The sequence below is a fragment of the Pseudopipra pipra genome, chromosome 20 (genome assembly GCF_036250125.1).
Source record: "Pseudopipra pipra isolate bDixPip1 chromosome 20, bDixPip1.hap1, whole genome shotgun sequence".
NCBI classification, from domain to species: Eukaryota; Metazoa; Chordata; class Aves; order Passeriformes; family Pipridae; genus Pseudopipra; species Pseudopipra pipra.
The window spans coordinates 9,898,390-9,920,722 of NC_087568.1; the positions used below are offsets into that span (position 1 = coordinate 9,898,390).

Consider the following 22,333-nt stretch of genomic DNA (forward strand, 5'->3'; position numbering starts at 1 on the left):
ATTGCATTGTAAAGGTACACAAACAGCCCCTTTGAAAAGAAACCTTACCTGAGATCCCAGTCACACCCCCAGCCTACAGATGAATTCCTGTTTATTGAAAGGAACTCACAGGAGGTATAAAGAGGTGGTGAGGAGGAGATGCAGGTGTCCTACAAACAGAAACCAGTAACAGAGTTCTGTCCTGGGGATGTACAGCACTGGTTTGTGATCACTCCTTGCTTTTCTCAGTCCCCACAGGACTCCACCTTCCTCCAGGATGGCAAGACCCCATGAGCACCTCGTCCTGCTGGGCACTTCCCTTTGGCTCCTCTCTGACCACTTAGTGATTTCCACAAGCTCACAGAACATAAAATGATCTTTGGGACTCCCAGCTATCACATTTTGTTACAGTTGTCCACCATGTTAAAATTTTACACTGGTGAGATGGACAGGCAGCCAGGTCTCCTAAACCTCTTGTGGCCCAGAGCACAGTAAGCAGGGATGTTAGATTATGTGCACTGTAAGCTAAAAATAGGAGAAAATTAATAAAAGATTTAGTCTAACTTAAGGTCACTGTGAAGTTGAGTTCTGGCTTGAAGCCAGAAGCCCAAAATGTGCAGTTTTAACAGCAGAACAGAGCTGAAACTGGGTCACCTGAACACAATACTGATCTAAAAAGCCCAGGGATCAACATCTCCCTTAACAAGACCCAACCAACCAACCAAAAAAAAAAAACCAAACCAACCAAAAAAACCCCAAAGTTCAACCCAGTCTGCTTTGGGAAGTTCTATGCCTTGTGCTCCAAGACAGATAAATTGCTTAAGGTGTTTTGTATTCAGAATATGGGCACAAACCAGAGAAATTCCCCCACAGACATTCCTGCAGGAACATTACAGGATGATACATCACCAGGAATTAGGGACTGTAGGGGCTGGAGAACTCCTCTTGCTGCAAGGCAGGTCAGCTGAACTTGAAGGGAACTCATAAGAGAAACAGTTTATGTAAAAATAAGCTATTTTTATTTCTTTCCCAGGTACTGGACAATTCTCAGACATTGCTAGATATCCTGAAGGAAGAAAGTGGGAATGGTGTAAAGCCAGTGAGCCACAAAGCAGTTCATTAGGACAACAAGCACATCAACAAAAGCATTCCTAAACTTGATTTTCAGCCTGGGAAGTCCTGCTGGTCTGGGACAGCTGCTGTTCTGGTACAAGGACACCACATTTAATAAAAGCCTTTGTTTTGCAGAAGTAAATTTTCCTTTCAGATGTGCTTTGGTATTAGAGATCCACTAAAGCTGATCCTCAAGTGTTAGAGATGAGGGTAGGCATGTACAAAAAAAATACCCTTTATTTTGAGCACAGTGATCCTGAAGCTGCTTCTGCCCTCAGAACAGCACTCACCTTGCCCTGCCAGGAGTGAGCTCAGGGTACCTGGCACAGACAGGGATCAGAGCAGAGCTGGGGAGCACAAAGGCAGCGCTGGGTGAGGTGTGACTCAGGGGCAGGGTAAAGCAGAACTGGAGGAAGGAGCAGAGGAGCCAGCAGCACACAGGGCAGCACGTGCTGCATCCCCACCTCCTGAGCCTGTCCTGCCCACGGGGCTGCAGGCACTGAGTTAACTCAGAGGACAGCACACCGAGTGCCAGAGCAGTGTTTCAGCTGGCTGAGGTCAGGGGAACAAGCTGCAGGATATTGTTGGCTTTACCATTCCTCATTGATCCATAGCAGAACCAAGTCAGGACTAGTTCAGACACCTTGTCCCTAACTTGAGCTGAAAGCAGCTTTTGCCTTACCACCTGCAGTTTTGCTAAGCTGTGACTCTACAAACAGAGCTGCCTTAAACTGACCCGGGCTTTTCCACAGGGAAGGATGCTCACTGGGACCTTTCCTGCTAAAAAAGCTGCAAAAAAACTTTTCTTCAAACACAGTCCCTGGTCTTTGGCTATGGGCAGTGTTTAACTCCACACAGCTGAGAACTTACCCATTAAATTTTCCTTGCATTTTCCCTCATTCTACCCCAGTGTCAGCACCTTGTCCTGAAGTATTCCATATAACACATGGAATTCCACAGTACCCACAGTACCTGTGTCATGTCCCAGGCAGGTGCACTGCAGACACATCCTGCTCCTGGGAGGTCAAGCAGGGAGCAGGTCTTGAGTTGGCCTGGACAGGACAAGGAGGTGCCAAGTGTTCCTTTGTGGCCCCTCCAGCCAACATCTAACAAACTAGTGAGTATCTCATCTTTTTCTGTGTGTGTGTTCTCTTTCCAGAAGTATTTAGGCACAGAAGGGAACAGCTACAAGTAGGTATGTACTAACATTTAATCCTGACTGTGTTTTTCAGCAGAACAACCTTCCCCTGCTGCTACAATACACACCAAACCCAGTGCAAGGTATGCAGAGCATTTTCAGTTCACAGACCTCGAGTAGATATCCATCATCTCTGTATAACAGACAAACCAATAAACATATCAAATTTAATCAAAGATTCCAGCCTGTTCCTTTGGACAGAGCCCCACGCTGGGGTACCACTCATTCCATAAAGCCCAAAGAGGCCAGATCTTTTCCAACTGCATCTCTTTTAATCCCAAAGTACAAATCACATTAGCAGCAGTGTTCTATCTGTTCCAGAGTGCAATTTTGACCCTGAGTTTACAGTAGTAGAAAATGTAAATGGAAGATTCTAGCAGATTCCTTTGCATATTGGCTGCATTAAACAATTACAATAGAACTATAAAAATCCTAGAAAAAAAACCAAAAAAACCCACATTCCTTGTTCAAGTTCTGCAGAAGAAAGGAGTGAAAGTGCCCTCCTGTGCTTTGATTAGAGGAGCAGAGCGAGCGTGGTTCAAAGGAATCCTCCCCACAAACCAAGACAGATCAGTCAGATCTGGAACAGAGCAACAAGAGGAACTGGCAAACTGGAGCACAACCAGCAATTCCTAGAGACTGGATGCCAAAATTGGGTATGGACAGAGCAAAGCTATGGCCAATGTTTGGGAATTTTCAAGAGGCTCGAGCCAGTCTGGACACTTGGTTACAGATTGGTCCAAAAATGACACCTAAAGCTAAAGGCATTCATTCCTCTCCCCTCCCTCACAGGGTGTTCATGTAACTGGCACATTAATTCCATGATGGTTCAGTGAAACCAGTCCCAGAAACATGCCAAGAACAAACCATGACCCTTCAATGGTTTTCCAAACTTGCACCTTATCTGTCAAATCACAGCCACGCTGTGAATCCAGCTCAGATGCTCCCAGTGCTCCAACTCCAGAGCCATTCTCCACTGAGACCTCTGATGGGAAAAGTGTTACAAAAGCTGTCCAGACCCCACAGAGTGCCTGGACTCAGATAAGCACCGAGAGAACTGACATCCACCCCGGGATTACAGCTCTGCCCTTCACGCACTTGCCTAATCAGCAGCTGATCTTGAACAAGGAATGTGCAAGGCCACAGGCAGAATAAATCATACGCCTCAAAAGTAGCAATTAGGTCCCAAAATCCAGTGCAAATATTCTCCGAAGATGCCCGAGAGCATCTGGTCCCCCCTTGGCATCAGGATCCAGCGCCCGGCGGGGCGGGAGGGCGCCGGCCGGGGCAGGTGCACTGACACGTCCTGCCCAGCAGCTGCTGCTGCAGGACCGGGGATGAATCCGTCAGAAATAGAGCGCGGGCTCGCTGCTGAAATCCGAGAGCCCGCCCTTCTCTGCCGGGGTGAGCTGAGGAGAGAGAGGAGGGCTCATCAAATCAGAGCAAACCAGCACCCACACTTCTGCACTGGCACCTTGCCCAGGGCATCAATTCCCCCCTCCAAATGTGCCCTGGATTATCACAGAATCCCACAATACTTTGGATTGGAAGGACCCTTAAAGCCATGGGCAGGGTCACCTTCCACTAGCCCAGGTTGCTCCAAGCCCAGTCCAACCTGGCCTTGGACACCTCCAGGGATGGGGCAGCCACAGCTTCTCTGAGCAACCTGTGCCAGGGCCTCCCCGCCCTCACAGGGAAGAATTTCTTCCTAAAATCTAATCTAAATCTCTTCTCTTTCAGTTTAAAACCCTTTCCCCCTTGTTCTATCACCCACCCATGTAAAAAGTCCATCTCCCTGTTTTTTACAAGCCCCTTTGGGCACTGGAAGGGGCTCTCAGGTCTCCCTGGAGCCTTCTGATTTCCAGGTGAACACCCCCAGCTCTCCCTGCCTGGCTCCAGAGCAGAGGGGCTCCTGCCCTTGGAGTATCTCCGTGGCGTCCTCTGGACTTACTCCAACAAGTCCATGTTTTTCCTGTGCTGAGCACAGAGTGTGCAGCTGCCTTAAGTCTCGTTCACACAGAGAGACAGGTCTGTTAGTGGCAGTGGGACCGTGTGTTGGTCCCTCTGGGAGCAGTGACACACCTCCCTGGACAGTGAACACAAAGGCACATCCGTCCCATCCACTGCCCAGAACAACCCCAGCACCACAGAACAGCACAGCAAGACTTCCTTATTTAAAGCCTCACCATGTCTTGGTTCCCATGGGAATCAGCTTCCTTTGGGAGGGGTCCCTCTGCAGCAGGACCCTCATACTTCTGCTCCTGCCACTCACTGAACTTCACGGAGTGCTTTGGGGTGTAGCTGGATAAATCTGGAAGGAGAAAGCTGGTGTAAATATTCCTCACCACCCCAAAAAGAAGTGGGGCCAGGATCCCAGCAGGGACAGCATGGAAGCTGCCCAGCTGCAGTTCCCTGGTCACCTCCATTAGCATTTCCACCCACATGGAGCCCCATAAGGGTCTGTAGGAAACATGGACAGTGTCAGACAGCACCTGCCAACACAGGGCCTCACTCACCTGAGTTGGGTGTACTGGGATGCAAAGTGCCGTTTGGGCGTGGAACGTAGAAAGGGCAAGATTTTTCCTCCTCTGTTTCCGAAGCGTGGCCTTCCTCCTCCTCCTCCTCTTCTGCCAGGGAGCTCTCTGAGGGGTACTCAAACATAGTCTGCAAACTTGTCTCATTGAAGGAGATCTTCATCTAGACAACAGCAAAGGAGGATTGTCAGAGAGCAGCACGAGAACCCACTGATCCCAACGCTGGCTCTGGCACAGGCCACTGCCCCCCAGGGCTGCACCCTGGTTTATAGGAATGACTGAATATCTCCCCCATCCCTTCCCATGTGCCTCGGTGGGTCTCTTGCCATGCTGACAGAGAGCCAAATGGATGGGATGGAGGCAGGAGGCTGAGGGGTCCAGGACCACCTCTGGCTTTTTGCCCTTCACCATCATCTCACTGATGCCCAGCACCCAGGAGGAGCTGCCAGCGTGTCTCTCTCGAGATCAATGTTGCCAAGCAGGAAAGGAAAACATCCACATGTTGGAAAGGTGACACTGCTAATGCCTGACAACTCGTTTGTGTGCCCAGACTACAGAAATATGGGTGATCAGGACTCCAGTCTTAGGAGGACATCCCGCCAAAGAGTTATTTAAGCTACATAAAACAGGGCTTAATAGCAGAAGTGAGAAGGTGGAAACAGCTAAAGGAGAGATGGTAACAGGTGGTAGCAGAGAAAGGAAAATACTGGACAAGGTTCTGGTTTGAAAACAGTTTTATTCAGTATTCTCACTAATGACCTTTGCACAGTAACTGGGAGAATGAAGGTGAATGAATGAAGGAGGAATCGAGGAATGAAGGTAACTCAAACATCAAAGGAAAACCAGAATTTTATGGGTCATGAAGAAAACTAGAGAGCAAGAACACTAGAAATGGAATGGTGTTTAAGACCAACCCTTGCTCTAAGACAAGTTCATCACCTGTGAATAACAGGAAGAAAATTTTGGATTGGCTACAGGATTGTAATCACCATTAGGATACTGCTTAAAGCAGGAATGAAACAAAGCATTTCTGCTGGAAATAGGGACTGCCTGGCTCCATCCTGCCTGTAACACCCAGCAGGTGGTGAAAATAACTCCAGATATGCTCTTCCAAGTTGAAAAGAAAAGCTGAGGGAAGGGTTTGCTCCCCTGCAGCCTGTCCTGTCCTAATCATTATCTACCGTTGTGCTCAGAGGATCTGGTTACAGGTCACCTCAACAGGTGCAGAGGAGATTCACTGGCAAAAACTTCCCACCAGCACAAGTGCAGGTTGAGAAAAAGCATCACAGCTCTTTAAGAACACCAGAAAATAACCCCCAAGGAGCAGAGAGCTGCTGATGCCAGCACACAGCAGACAAACAAGGAGGAATTGCCAGGAATAGATTTACGCCAGAAGTAGGGAAGTATCCAGCCAACAGGGATCAAGGTTCAGGAGCAGCTGTCTAAGAGGGTGTTGTGATCCCTCTACTTCTAAATACAATTAAAACCCAGACAATAAGGTTATAAACAGAATTAAAAGGATGTGGGAGCTTGTGACAGGCGGCAGGAGCTGCATGGATCTCTGTAGGTGCTGTGTAACGACTGGCAAGGAGCAAGTGCAGCACATTTTTTACCTCCTGTGCCATATTTGCAGTTACTCTCACACCCAAACTCCCCTACGGGCTGGGAAGTGGCACCTGGCCCCAGGCAGCTCTCAAGCCCCACATGTGCTGCCCAGGTGCACCTATTCCCTGGAATAGCTGTCTCTGCGTGTCCAGTGGCCGGAGCATTGGTGGAGGCTGCTGAAGTCCTCGGGGGCCAGAGCTGCCAGTGGGCCACAGTGCCCCTGTGCTGCCCATGGAACCTGGGAAATATGGGGGACCAGGGTCTGCAGGGCCAGACAGGGAGCATTTCACTGCTGCTTTTCAGCAAAACAGCAAGAGGAGTTTAACTCGAATCTGGGTAACAGAGTGAGCACCTGCACCTCCTCCACACTGCAGATGCACACCTGGGGTGCCACTCCACCCCAGCACGGGATGTACCTTGGACACACTCCCAGGATGGAAACAGCACAGAGGGCAACCAGCTGCTCTTCCCCATTCCCTGCCCCAGAGCCACTCTGACCTTCTTCAGATGACACATGGGGAGAACAGTGATTATACTTCAGACAAGAGGGGTTGGAATAAAATGGTCCTGAAGATTAGAGCATCCCAGTTGCTGTTCCCTGAATTTCCCATCCCTGCTGCTGACCTAGATGCTCCCTGATCCGAGCCAGGCTGGGACTGCTCACAATGTGGTGTCTGTACTGGGGACGAGCCACACTGCCAGGCACGAAGGCCAGAGAGTGGAGGTGCCCAGGGCTCCTGGAAGCTCAGGAGCTATCCCAGAACCAGACACTGCACACAGGCTGCTTACCAGCGCTGGCAACTGCACTGAAGGGCAAGAACTACTTGGCTAAACATGGAAAACAAAGGAGACGGGAGAGATATGCCTTGGATTTAGAATTTAAGCTTGGGAGATGGAACTAAGTGTTCCTGGTTTTCTGTTATCTGGAGGAAATCTCTGAGAAAAATTACTTTGAGTCCAGTTTGGACCAAAGGTGCGTGTAGTGCTGGAGGAGGAAACAGCCTCACCAGGGAGCAAAACCAAAGAGCAGAACGCAGCAGAAGTGACCCAGAAATACAACCTTGCCCACACAGTGCCCAGAGGCAACACCCCAACAGCCCTAAACTCACACAGCTCCCACTTGCCACAGCCAGTTCATCTGAGGCCACGCTCACTCCCGGAGCAGGGCTGGGTGTCCTGCTGGAGTCTCCAGGCACCTGTGCAGGAGGCAGTGCTGGAGCCATTCACACAGAGCAATCATTAACCACAGCAGTGCAGCCCCACACGCCCAGGGACAGCTGGGGACGGCTCAGGACAAGACAACCTGCTGCCCCAGCAGCACACACCGAAGTTCACACCAGCCAGTCGTGCGTGGCACGGCTGCACCACGGCACAACCCCCAGAAACCACACCGGGGGGGTGTCCCACCCTCTGCACCCACAGCCTGCTCCCGAGCACCAGCAGAGCCCCACAGAGCTGCAATAAAGCTGTGGACACACCCAGACAGAGCAAACACAAGGAACAACCCGGAGCTGGCCCAGGGAAGGAGTGCAGGGAGCTCAGTCAGCCCTGCCCGTGCAGGGAGAGCACTAAAAGCAGAGCAGTGAACTGCCGAGCTGCCCTTCCCAAGCAGGACGTGCTTTCGGGGAAGCACAACCCAAGCTTGACCCAAAAGATGATGGAGGGTGACGTGCTCAGGCAAAACCAGGGGACACAGGGGCAGAGCTGCCTGAAGAAACAGAGCAGCTACAGAGCAGAACTGAGCACTGTGTGGGGAACACAGGCAGCTTCAGTCCCAGGAACCATCTAAATAGGAAAATCAAGAGCCCAGCAATGGCATAGACACCAGGTTTGCACAGCCAGCAGCCCCTTGCCAGACCACTGAGGCTTTTATGGGAACACAAAAGGCAAGAGGGGACGTTTCTTTAGAAGAAAAGCATCTCCCAGCAGAGCCAAGCATGCTGGAGCCTGGCCAGAGGGCTCTGCTCAACGTGTCTCAGCACTGGTTTCCCCATTTCTGCCCCAGCAGCAGCTGCCAGTTGTGGCAAGGAAGAATTTTGCACCCTTCAGCTGTGGATGTTTGCAGGGATTTGTCACTCTTCACTGAGCTGAAGGCTTCACCCACAACTGTGTCACAAACCAACCCATATATCTATATATTAATACTCTGCCCAGCAATCAGAGACATGCTGGGAAGAGCAAAGCAGGCTTTTCCGGGGATATTGTGCTGCTCAGCCAACAGACTCTTGTTGCCATAGCAAGAATCATTTATTTATTTGCTAGGATTTGAACAGTAATGAGTAATAAAAGAGAGGCAGGAAAAAGAAGGCAGGGTAAACATTGCCCAAGGTGCGTAAATCTGAGTAGTCATACAAGGCTCATTTAGAAAAGAAAACAAAAGTCAACCTTCTTTCAGGGCAAGCTGCTTCCAGACCAACCACCAGAGAGGCCTCACGGACAGAGACTTATCAGAAATAAAAATAACCAATTTACAGAACCCAACCTATGACATAAGCAATGACAGCCAGCAGATACCTCACCTCCAAAAGGGAGGTGGGAAAGTCTGCAAGGCAGTTTTAATGACAGAACCAACACCCCATGGCTTCTCACACCAGGGATCTCTCTGGAAGTCTCCTGGGGTTAATCTGCATCCTCAGCTCTGGAAGCAATCTCTTTAGTGTGGCTTTTCTCTTCTACACCCATTATCACATTTGCTTCTTGGCTGATGAGGCAAAGCCCAAATGATTATGTAGGGTGTTTGCACCTTTTAAATAGGAACTTCTTTGCAATTCAAATCCTCACCTTGTAAGAGTCAGAAAAAAAAAATGTTCTAGGCATTAAAAGAGACCAACAAAATCACCCTGTAACTCTATTCCAGCAGGGAGAGTCAGAGTCAGCATATTGCTGACATCCCACAGCACCCAACCCACCAAGTGCTTCACCAGACCCAAACAGCTGAGCAGCACCAGGGATCAAGATTCTTCTTTTCAGGTACTAATTTTCCTCTGATCATCCTCTCTCCTCCAGCAACATAATTCCCAAGTGACAAACCCCGGGACTGCTCTGACCCCCCAGGACATGTGTGGGCTGCCAAGTGCTGCTGGGTGGGATTTAAAGCAGCTTTTCACACCTGGTCAATCCAATGCCTCCTCCTCTCTCAGCATCTGCACAGAGGGAGGGAGGACCATTCAGCATGAGTGAATCTCAGAGATCAAGCATGTACACAGTGTGTGTTTGGGAGAACCTTGTGTTCCTGTGCAGTCTTACACTGAGCTCATTTGCTGCTGCACTGGTTGTTTAAAGACTGGGTGGACAGCATGAAAGCACAAGGACATCTCACCTGACACCTGGAACTGCAGCAGCCAGCTGGGGGAAGCCTGTACACACAGAGCATCCCTGGGAGGTCTGCAAACAGCCCCCTGGGCTGGGCAGGAAAACTGCTCAAAGAGCAAACCCATTGGGTTGGTTGATAGAGGCTCTGCCCCCAGGACTGCAGGGAGCTTCTAAACCCAGAACTCAGGACCCTTCTAAACACAGAACAACCTCCCAGCTGCCATGGGGTGAGAGGGAAGGTCTCTGCACAGACAAATAACTGCTCGTGACACTGGAAACAGAGGGCAGTATTTTATGGTGGAAAAGATCTCCAAAGGGTTTACCCTGGTCCTCCCACCTGACCATTCTCACAGAGCACCAGATTTACTAAAAGGAGGCAGAAGAGCAGGAACCTTCTTTTTTTTTTTTTTCATAGCAACCTGGAGTCAATGATCTAGACAATTCCCCTGGAAAGAAAGTTTTAGATAAAGGATTTTTGAGAAAATGAGCCACTTCCTTAGAGTTGGCAATGAGCTTGTCTACGTGCCTGTACTTGTCCTGAAAACACGGTCATGTGTCAGCCCAAACTGCTGAAACTATGTGCAGCAGCCTGGAATAGTACCCTGGGGACTGCAGTAGCATCAGCACATGACCAGGGCATTTGCTATCATTCAGAGAAGATAAGGAGCTTTTGCACCTCTCAAGCCTTTCCTTGACACAGGAATAAAGGGCTTTTCCCTGACAAGTATCCCTAGGAACTCAGGGGACTTGAGGCTCGGCTCCTATATCAGATTAACTCTGTACTGCTATGGCTGAAGCAGCCTAAATATGCCCAGGAAACTGCACATGGCACTTCAGAAATGTGCTTTTCTGTCATTCTGCACAAAAAGAATATTTTTGGGGAACTGGAGTTGGCTGCATCACCACAGGCTCACTCGATCACGTGTGATTATCTTTTCCAAGAAGTGTTTCCTAAGAGCAACACTGACTTCTGCTCAACTATTAACTGCACCACAGTTACTGAGCAGAGCTAAGGGCACTAAAGATTTACAGCAGGAGCATGTCAGGGAAGCCCTGTGTGGCTGGCAAAGGAGAGGTTTTCTCCAGGATCACTTCCCAGCTCCCAAGCCACAAGGCAAAACAAGAAAGTCTCCATTTACAAGGCAACCCACACAGCCAGCCCTGTGTAATCAATATGCTGGAGCACATGGCAGACAGGAGCAATGCATGGAGATTCGAAATATTAAACTCCTCGTGCAAGACAGGGGCAAGTTTCAAGTTCCTGCTGAGAAGTGACAGGGTGGGGACAGCCCCGGGAGCACCACAGGACAGGCAGCTTGGTTAACTCTTCCCTCCACTGCGTCGGACAAGGAGAGATTCCAGAGCCCAAACAACCACAGCTGGAGCCCCAAGTGTGCCAGGGCACAGAGCAGCCATTCACCAGAGAATCCTTTATTCCTCCTCACATCTGCAGGCAGAGGAGCCAGAGCCTCCCACAGCTTAACAAGCAATTCAAATATTACTTCCTTGGCCCTTCAGAATTGGACAAATCTCCCTACATCTATGGAACAAGCCTCCTCTGAATACACAAAGAGAGCAGGACAAACAAGGTACAATTAGTGTCAAGACTTGGTGTCTTCATAAACAACAGCCAGAACTCCCCACCAGCAGAGGACTCTGCTTTGCAGGCAGCTCTGAGCACACCACTTGTGGCTACAATGTGGGGCAGCACTGGGGGTTGCCACCCACAAGCATTTCTGTGCAACCCAGACTGCCCAGAGCAGCTCAACAAACGCCTTGGGCAGGTGCTGGAATGGGACCCACTGGAGCATCATTCCATGGGAAATACAGGGAGGTTGGGAACAGAATTACTTCCCACCCCGCCAAGGAGCTCATTCCAGACTTCAGGACCAAAAGGTTTCAGTGATGTGCACAGTCTCCCCTGCATGACAGAGGTCATGTCTCTCTTGCCCTTTTTCTCCACTCCTAACATGCAAAAGGTGCTTCCCCAAGGGGAGGTGCAGCAGGTTCCCCAGGAGCCCCAGGGATCTGCCTGACTCAGCCCTGCATTTTCACCAGCTGCAAGAGATATCATTTTCCTGAGCACACAAGTGTTTTGCTGTCATTGTGTCTGAGATATTTCCTCCAGCTTGCTTACATTCCTTCCAGTGCCCAAAGCCCAGCAGCTCCATCCTGCCAAGTTCCCAAGATCATCCAAAGGGCACTTCTCGGAAAACACCAGCACCGAGTTCCTCCAGTGCGGATTTTCCCAGGATGTTTGTGAAGCTGCTCTGTGTGATACAGATGCTTCACATGACTCTTCCTACACAAACTGTCCCCATCCTCCCAGCCTCATGCCATACCCACATCCCACTGCAGTCACAAGGAGTCTGGGTTCTAAACAGGTTTTAAACTCAGGTTTCACTTGGGAGGGGGGTGAGCACAACCCCCGAGGTGAAGGAGATGTTGCTGCTGCAGCTCTTACAGAGAGTTCCTTTGCTGCCACTGAACCAAGAAACTAAACATTTTAACTTTTCCTACCATTCCCCACATGTAAGACAGACCAGCAGGACCCCTGCCCCAACAGGCTGAGCGTGCCCTTCCTCTGCTCCTCTCAGGAACACCGTGACCATCTACTGGAAAAAAACAGAGTGGGCAGGAAAACCCAAACCCAAGACAAGCTGAATCCTTGAGAGAGAGGGGAAATTATAAACTGTCTCCAATCTGGTCCACAGATTAAGGAAACTGATTAAGATAAGGTTAACTGTAATCCTTGTGATTAGACTTCAGAGCACAAAGTACTTCAAATCTCCTCTCGAGCTCTGGGGCAGGCTGAGCCCTGGGCACATCCTAACCAGCCTCAAAGCCAGGCTTGCCTCTAATTTGCCTAAGAGTTTCTATTTTAGCTCTTCTGTCCCGTTCCCCTCACTGCTGACAGCAACAGGGGATGGGAGGAAGAAAACCAGGGGAATCTGGAGCAGCTCAGGCTGTTGCTACAGCACGAGGCGAAGCATGGGAGTGGTGAGGCCATGGAGAACCTCAGTCACAGAAAGTTTCCCACTACAGAGATGAGATAAATCTGACTCATCTGCTCTGCCAGGGTTTCATACAGCAAAGCACCAGCACTTCAAGCAGCTGGCAGGCAGGGGTGAAATAAAAAAAACCCCCTACTGCCCCACCACCAGCCTTGGGTGCAGCTTGTGAAGTGGTTTAAAAGATATAACCACAGCAAATTCTGATTTCTAGAGTCTTCAGCCATCAACATCACAGGGTAAAAACCAGCAGAATTAGAAAAGGGCAGGGAAATGGCCCTGTCTGGGTGAAAGAGCCTGCTGATATCTGACAGCTAACAGAGATCACCCCTGCAGGGGAGAGACTGTGCCTCCTCATCCAAGACCTTATTTCCTGAGCATGACTTATCACTGCTGACCTCATCTACCAAAAATGCAATACATTTATGTCAGATACTGCCACAGCCCCTCCTTAAAAGTGGCAGATGGATCTGCCCCAGCAGAGCACAGCCAGAGACAGAAAACAGAACAAGAATGCAGCTCTCTGAGACCTAAAGAACACAAATCTCTGCCCTGATCCCTCCAAAACAGACGTGACATAATTAATCTAAGGCATTTTTGCAGAGAGATTTTTGCTTCCACCACCACATTAATTTACTTGGGTTATGGTTAGTTTAATTGTGTTATATATTGCAAAAAAATACTTCAGGCAGCCACTGATGTTTAGACTCCCCACTGTGCAGACTTGCTTCAAACAGGCCTGGGCAATAGCTGGAAGTGTTCATCCCTGCCAGCATCCTGAGCCTACACCTGGTTCTCACAGGAGACCATCTCCAACAGAGCTGAGATGATGGAGAACTGCAGAGCAAGAAGTTCAGCTGGTTAGACCAACAAGGTGCTGCCCAATCCTGCCCATGATGAAAACTGAGGGATATTAAGAATGATTTTTTAACAGACATTTAAGTGGGAATTTGGAAGCCACATTCAGGCATTACACAGCTCAGAACATTAGGAAATGGACCTTGCTGAAGTCCACATAAGCTGGAACGTTTTGAAGTTCAGCTGAACATCTTTGAAGACAATTTAGCATTAGACTCCCAACTGTTTGGATCCCACCAGCCTTGTTCCCGTAATCCCTGCTCACACAGGGCCTGCCAGCACATGGCAAACCACCAGCTGTGACAGGAAAAACACATTAAAATCACCAACAACCTGCTGAGTGTTGGCTCTCAGGTCCTGTTACTCACAGGACTTTGGGTGGCCTGGCCAGAAGTGACTTTCTCTGGAGAGGACAAACATGCTGTGACTCAAGATGAACCACAGGAGTGACAAGACACGTGGAAGGAGCACAGTCAGGGCAAGTGTTGCAGACACAGGACCTCCTCAGCAGAGTCCAGCCTCCAAGGAGAGGAGAGCACGAAGCCTAAAGGCAGTGGCTGCTCCTCAGGAGCCCGGCTGGCTCTGCAGTTTGCCGTCCTCCCCAAGCTCTCGCTCCAACATGTCAGTCACGTGCTCTGCAGAAACCCAGATTTCTATCTCACTGACAGTGTTATTGTACGTTGTTCTGGCAGGTGACCAAACCACCATTGACTCTTTTCAGCTCAGCCGAGGTAGATTTTATCCTCTGAGATCCCAGAGATCCACATCCCGCAGCAAAGCCTTCCCTCCCTTCAGGGCTATGGAGCCGAAACGCTTTTAGTTCTCTGCCATAACAAAGAGGAGCCCTGAGCAGAGGTCACAGCAGTGCTCTGCATCCTCTGCCCCACTCCTGGTTTAGAATAAAGGTCAGTAGGTCTCCTTCCACCCCTGTGCTCGTATCCTGTCCTCCCCACCGGAGCTGACAGCTCAGCCAGGCTCCTCCAGCAGCTGCCCAGCACATCCGTTTGGAGCTGGAAACGGTCACGGAGTCCTCAAACTGAGTCACACTCTCACTGCTTTATCTGAACTAATGTTGGCACACCTTGGAGAGGCCTCAAAACAGCCACAAGAGCAGATGAAGAGTCCTCAAGGGCACCTGAACCCCACAGGAGGACAAAAAGCTCCCTGCCCACACAGGGAGCCTGATCCCCAGGATGGGCACAGCCATCCAGCTGCAGATCCTGCTGTGTCCCATCACACACAGCCCCACACTGACCTTCAGAGCCCTGGGTGGGCACTGCCTGTCCCACCACAGCAGCTCCAGTTGCACAAGAGAGCTGGGAAATGGTTATCCTGACACAGAACAGCATCTCTCTCCCCCTCACCAAGACCCAGCTCCAACTCCAAAACTAACAGCTGCTTCACATATTTGAAGGTCTGGAAGGAGCAATAAAGCTGTTTTTCCTGAAATTTCTTGCACACCAGCAGAATCCCTCAGGCCACAGCAAAGTCACAAGTCTTGCAGACTGCCAGCAGCCCAGGGCAGGGGCTGGAGCTCCCTCTGTGCAGCCCAGAGCAGTGCTGGAACCTGCTCCCAGCCTGTCCCAGCCACCCTCCCACTCCAGAAAGCCAGGCAGGATGTGGAGGATGTGGGCCAGAGGACATGGACCTCATCAGCTCCATTTTGCTGGGATCTTTACTACAGTCAGGCTTTCAGTGGCCAGACATGGGGATGAAAAGAGAGGCCGAATTCCCACATTTCAAGCAAAACACCACTTGCATCTCACAGAACAGAGGGTCCAACTGCCAGGGCTGCCTCCCTCCCTCCCCCTGTATGTACAGCCCTGGCTGTACATACAGACACCCACTGATCCACAGCATGTGGATCAGCATGTGCTAGACCTGGTTTTTATCTCTCCCAGATCCCTGCTGGGCACCAGCAAACCGCTGACATTTTCCAAGTCATCAAAGGTTCCCTAAACACTGCTTCCCTGAGCAAATCCAAGGCAAGGTTTGGAAAGGTGGGCTCATTCACCCCAAGAGACACAGGGAGGTGCTCACTAAAACCAGCGTCAGGTTTGATTTTGATACCCCAAAAGAGAAAGGGACTTTGGTATGAGCTCTCAGCTCACAGGATCCCTCTGCTTCTGCCCAATTCAGGCCAAAATCTAGTTTCTGAAAACCCCTACACAGCTACAAAACAGAACCCTTGTTTTTGGCCTGTTGCCTTGGCGACACACAGTGATCTCTTGGGAAGAAACCAAGGAATGCATCCTAATACGAGCTCCTTCCTTTTCAGGCATCAACTCTCAGCCTTATTACCCAGAGTAAAAGCCACAAACATCCTCTAGGTCAAGAGTAAACAGAAATCTTTCCATTTGCTCCAGCATCAGCATCTTCTAAACGCTTTCTGCAGAGTCAAACCCTGTACTTGCCACTCCAAGCAAGAAGGGAACTGAAAGAAAAACGGGTGTTTCTCCCACTACATCACCACATTTAATTTCACCCAGAAACTTCTGTCTCTACTACCTCTCCTTAAGCTGGATCTTAGTTTCCAAAGGGTCCCCATTTGTTTCAGTCTCCTGAGCTCTGCAATATTAAAAGGCAGAGCAGGAACTGCCTGTCACATCTCTCCTCTCCAAACCTAGATGTTTACACAAGTTCTCATGCAGGACATCCCCTCAAAGGCTGTTTAGAGCTGTGTGTGCACCTTGCAGTATTTAGCACCTCGTGCACAGAGGGACAGTTAATGCCATTAAGCTGATAAGAACATGGGCAGAGAAGCTCCATGACGTGCCCAATGTCACACAAATCCAACACTGACAGACAGAACAGCTCTTAACCAATATCATGATATTTTTGGTTAGGAAAGGTCCTCTGGAGGTCTCTCGTCCCAACTCCTGCCTTAACCAGGTCTGACCTGCCAGTTGCTCAAGGCTTTCCCCAGGCAAGTTTCAGACAGCTCCAAGGTTGGAGATGCCACGACTTCCCTGGGGTTCTTGTTCTGGTGTTTGACCAACTTAAAACCAACTCAGTCAGTGCACCGGTCTTGTCCTCATCTCCCTCCCTTCACTTTTGTAATGTTAAGGACAGCTTCCATTGTGCACCACTGAATTGCTTTGGCTCTGTTCTTTGTGCCCCTACAGCACTCCCTGCTCAGAGGAATCAGCTCCCCAGCTGCATCAGGAGCAGGGCTTACCCAAGTGTGGCTGTCCCACGAGGTTCCCTCTGTACCTTCTGCTCCATCCTAAGAGCACCCATAACTGTAACATGTTGTATTGATATTTTCACCTTTATAGCACACACCTGATTTGGTGTAAATCTGTTTAACGCCCCAAACTGAACTGAGCAGAGCCAAGAAAACAGCTGGAATGGGTTCAAGCCAGCAGGTGTTTAAACAGAACAACTCCAGTAGGACCAAGCATTCCCCTGTAGGAGAACAAGATAAAACTTCAGGAGCACTGAGCAAGAATCATTACTCCTCATTTGCTTATTCTGGATCTCAAAGTGCTCGTGGTCCAGACCTGCTCCCTGCATTAGTCACCATCAAATTAACACAGGCTGCGTGTGCTCAGGAAGGAATTTAACAGCGTTAAGCCAGGGAAGCAGCACTCCCTGTCTCCCTTCAAATGAGATGCATCCTGCTCAAAGGATTTCCTCAACTTATAATGCTCAGCGCCTCAGGCACCCGTGTGGATTCAGTCCATCAGCCATCTAGCTGGATTTAGGTAACGGGAATGTCAAACAGCTCTTCCTGCTATGGGAAAACATGTCATGTTGCAGCTTAGAAGTCAGGATCTGTCACCTCAGTGTGCTGCTTTCAGAGCCCAACAACACGCCCACTCCTCCTCTTATCTGCGTTTCACCAAGCCCTACAAAGATTAATTCTCAATGTAGGGCTCACAAGGATCCAAGTTAGATCCCAGGCAGTGAGAAAATCTGGCATTCAGTCTGAAGGCACTTGGAGCAATCGACATCTCGCGGATCTTCAGAGCTGTAGCTGCACATCCAGACCACGCAGGTGGTATAATCCTATCAAGGGGAGTTAAGTTCTTGCTGATCTCTTTCTGCCTAATCGAGACCTAATTCTCGAGCCTCTATCAATAGATCACTAATGCGGGGAGGACGCCAATGCCACGCTGCCCAAGTGACCACGGGGAGCTCAACACGTCCAGCACCCGCAGACACAGCGAGCAGAGCTGGAGGGAAAGCCCACAGCTGTTCAAACCTTGCAACTCACCCTGATTTCCTAAATATCTGAAATATTTCACTTTCTGTTATCATATCTCCAAGAGGGGACGGGGTGGGAGAGGCCCTGCAGTTATCACAGGGAACATCCCACCCTCAGCTGCTTTGTGGAACAGCACCCAGTGCCCCCTCCCCGAGAGCAGCCTCAGGCTCCCAAAAGGATCAAGCCTATCTTCCCAAACACACTTCTCATCTTCCCACCCGGTGCCTCACGGACAGACAGGCCAAAAGTAGCCACGTCCAGCCTGGCTGTTCAGCACAGAGGTGTCCCGGGCAGTTATTACCTTCTTGCGACGGGAGCCCGTCTTGCTCATGCAGGACCTCTCCAGGGACAGGTACCCCCCGATCACTTCGATCTCGTTCACTGAGGGGTAGCGCTTTTTATGGGCTATCCCCACCTGGGGCCCATCAGCATTCTCCATGGCTTTGCCTCTTCCTTTGCTCTCCTCCTCCTCATCCTCTTCCTCCCGCTGCGGCCTTCCGCTGGCATCAGTGAGAGTCTGCAGCCCCGAGGCAACGGGCTTCCTTTTGGGCACGACAGTGAAGGTGCTGCCTCCCCTCTGGTGAGGGGCAGAGTGGGGTCTGTAGAGGGGCACGGAGGAGAACTCCATCTCCAGGTCAGGGCCAGCTCCTCCGGGCTGATCCAAGCTCCCCGTCCTCGCAGTAGAGCCGGCCCTGGGAGAAACCTCCCCACTGTCTGGCTCCACAATGTCATCGATGTAAGTCACAGGTACCAGCGGGTCCAGAGGAGCCGGCGGGGAAGCGGCGGGCTCCTCCTGCGCCGGGGCGGGAGCCCTCGGGGGCTCCTTCGCTGCCTTCTCCTCCGAGGGCGGTGGCGGTGGCCGGGCGATGTGGGCCGGGGGCCGAGCCGGGCCGCCCTCCCGGCGGGGCACGAACAGGAAGGAATTGCGTGAATTCAGGCGCAGCTTGGCCAGAGCCTGAGCCTGCAGGTCGTGGGCTGGGATGGCCGCCAAGTCGGGCTTGGGGGCCGGGTGGATCTCGAAGGAGCCCCCGGCCCGGGGGGCTGAGGCGGAGAGCGGCTGAGTGGCGCCGGTGGCACTGGGGGCCAGACTGGCACTGGGCAGGGGCGACACGGCCGCCTCGGCCTCCTCTGGCTTTGGCCTCCTGGCGTTGGCTCTGGCATGGGAAGGGCTGGCGGATGGCACTGGCGGCCCCTTGGGCGGCGCGGGGCGGCCCGCGGGGACAGCTCCGGGGACAGCTCCGGGCTCGGGGACGCGGGCGCCGGGGGGCTGCCCCCGGGGGGTGACGGTGAACGAGTTGGAGCTGATCTTGTGGAGGAAGCAGTTGGCCTGGGGGGCCGCAGCCTTGGGGGCGGCGGGAACCGCCTGGGGGGCTGCGGCCCGGGGGGCAGCCGGGGCGGGCTGGGGGGCCGCGGGCTCGGGGGTGACAGCCCGGGGGGAAACCGCGGGCTGCGGGGCGACAGCCCGGGCGGGGGTCGTGGGCTGGGGGGTGACAGCCCGGGGGGGAGCCAGGGCTGCCTGCGGGGGCAGGGGCTGGGGGGTGACAGCCCGGGGAGGTGCCGCGGGCTCGGGGGTGACAGCCCGCGGGGGAGCCGGCAGCGGCTGGGGGGTGACAGCCCGGGACGGGGCCGTGGGCTGGGGGGTGGCAGCCCGGGGGGACACCGGCTGCAGGACAGCGGGCTGGGGGGCGGCCGGCACCGCCGGGGGGGTGGCAGCCCGGGGTGGCGCCGGCAGCGGCTGCGGGGCGGCGCGGACCGCGGGCGGGGATGCCGGTGCCGCCTTTGGCGCCGGGGCCCGGGGGGAGCCGGGGCCCTTGTGGAGGGGCGCGGGGGCGCGGGGGGAGCCGGGCCCCGCGGCCCGGGCAGCGCCCGGTCCCACCTGCGGAGGAGCCGCGGCCCCGCCGGCGCCGGTCCCGCTCAGCGCGTCCCCCCCCCCGGCGGCGGCGGCCCCGCGGGCGCTGCCCGAACTTCTCCAGGAGGCGGCTGACGGTGCCCGGCTCGGCCGCCTCGGGCGGCTCCGGCGGCTCGGCCGTCTCGTAGATGACGACCTGGTCTGCGCGGATCTCGGCGAGCGCGGCCCCGCGCCGGGCCAGCAGCTCCCGCAGCGGGTCGGGGCCGGCCGGGTCCCGGCGGCGGGCGGGCGGCGCGTCCCCCGCGGCGAAGCAGGCGGCGGGGTCGGTGCGGGACTCGATGATGAGGATGTTGTCGGCGCGGATGGTGCGGATCCCGGGCACGGCGCTGTACAGCTCCAGCAGCTGCTGCAGCGGCCGCGCCGCCGCGCCGGGCCCGGGCCGCCCCTGCCGCAGCCGGCGGCGCTCGCTCTCCAGCCGCATGAAGGGGTTCTCGCGGAGCGGGCCCAGGCTCTCGGCCACCACCAGCCGCTCCCCGGCGGGCGGCTCGGGCTCGCCGCCCGCCCCCGCCAGCTTGGCCCGCTTGCGCTCCAGGATCTCCCGCTGCCAGGCGGGCTGAGCCCGCGGCCCGGCGCCGAGCGGCGGCTCCGCGCTGCTCATGGCGGCGGCGCTGGGGCTCTGAGGGCCGGGCCCCGCCGCGCCGGGCCGGCCCCGCGGCACCGCCCCCGGGCCGGGTCTGCCCCGTCCCGGCCCTCTGAGCGCTCCGCCCCGCCCGGCCCCGGCTCGGGGTGGGACTCGCCCGGGGGAGCGTCCCCGGGGCTGGGGACCGGCCGGGCCCGCTGCCCGCACCCCCTCCCCTCGCACACGGGAGCCCCCGGCCCGCGGGGGCCACGGTGACCGACACAAGGAACCCTGAACACCCACATCTGCCCTTTCCCCAAATCCCGGACTGGCCCGCGGGGCACCAGCCCAGGACAAGAGAGAAAATCGCCCTCGGGGGTCACTCGTAGGATCTTGGCCATGGTCCGGGCAGGTGCCCGGGCAGGAGCGGCCGTGGTGGGCAGGGAACGAGCCCCGAGTGCCAGAGCAGTGTCCGTCCCACCCATCCCGTCGGAGGAGCGCTTTAGGGAGAGCTCTGATGGAGACAAGTGGGACTTCCCACGGCACGTGGCAGTAAAGCAGGGAAAACATTTTTCCCACCAGCTTCGCTCTTCAGGCTGCCCAGGGAGGTCGTGGAGTCTCCTTCTCTTGGAGACATTCCAAACCCACCTGGACGTATTCCTGTGTCACTTGCTCTGGGTGACCCTGCCTTGGCAGGGAGTTGGACTGGATGATGTCCAGAGGTCCCTTCCAACCCCGGCTATTCTGTGACTCATCAACAGCCACTTGTTGAGTACAAAAGTGCCGCCGTGGCGTTATTTCCAGTCAGTCCTGTTATCAGCCACCTGCAGCTGTCTTTGGGAATTCTGAGCGATCAGGAAACGATCGCAGGTCAGTGCAGGACTTCCCACACCTCCCACAGCGGCAGGGGATGAAATCCTCACCCCGGGAGGCACGGGGGATGTGGCGCACGGTGACATAGATAATCTTTGGGCAGGATTTGGGGAGGTTCTGGCCTGGCTGGGAGCTGTGGAGCCGCACCCCGGCATGCCCGGTGGGGGTGATGCACCCACTGCAGCCGGGCTGCCCAAAACACAGGTGTGTTTACGGGAAGCAGCTCCGTGTACTCCTGATAAGGCTCCTACCTTTGCACTCCCAAGCCACAACAGAGCAATTGCACCTTCTTCAAACGCTACGTGGGAATTATACTACGAAAAATAGATTTTTTTTTTATTGCCAAAGCTGCCCACGTGCCGCGGTGCCCAGCTGTGCTGTGTGCCCCGAGGAGCTGCTCTGCTGCGAAGCAGAGCCCAGGGGAAGGAGGCAGCTCTTCGCTTTTCACCTTAAATAACACCCGGGTGATGTGAGGTTCACACATGACCTGCTGTGCTCCCCGAAGCGACAGGTCCCTGATGCACCACCCGCCCCGAGCCCTTGCTGCCCGGGGCTGAGGATAAAGACCAGGCAAGCGGGCAGAGACATTTCCCCGCCTCTGGTGACTCATGGCTCAGGCACGGCCAGAGCCAACAATGTGCCTTTGTGCTCGGAGATCTCAATGGATTTCTCTTTCGTGGTCTTGTCTGGTTGGCTTTTGAGCCCGTGTAAAGCCCATAAATCCTGAAATAATGAATCCCACACAGTTTTGCTGCACCTGGCGCAAAGAAAACGCCTCCCTTTGTGGGCATTGAACCTGACATCTGCTGGTTTCGCTGCGTGCCCGTCTGCCTTTAGAACAAAACAATAAATCCAGCCATTATTCATCTCCTCTCCTGCCAGTCAGGATTTGAGAGCCTTCTATCATTTCTGTCAACTGCTCTGTTCCTCGGCCGAGAAACAGTGTCAAGGGCTGGGCAGTGAGACTTGGCTGGCAGGAGGGTGCTTTGGAGCTAATCCCTGCTCCGCTGTGTTCACACCCCCGGGGAACCCCCGGGCAGTGCCCGCCTGTGTTACTAAGAGGCTCCCGGGAATCCCGCGCAGCGCTCATGTTTTGGCACGGGAAGGAGCGCTCGATTACAAACCCCAGGTGTGACGGCGGCAGGGCCCAGGGCTGGGAGGGTGTGATGGCA

General features: G+C 53.6%; 1 protein-coding gene across 1 annotated transcript; it reads right to left on the bottom strand.

The window, feature by feature from the left end:
• Positions 1-975: 975 nt before the first annotated feature.
• On the bottom strand, positions 976-20,350 carry TPRN (taperin). Its single transcript, XM_064677209.1, is given in 5 exon segments — positions 976-3,699; positions 4,477-4,601; positions 4,807-4,987; positions 18,122-19,750; positions 19,752-20,350. Coding segments are annotated over 5 exon segments (2,574 nt in total). The 5' UTR covers positions 20,328-20,350; the 3' UTR covers positions 976-3,636.
• Between the last annotated feature and the right edge of the window lie 1,983 nt (positions 20,351-22,333).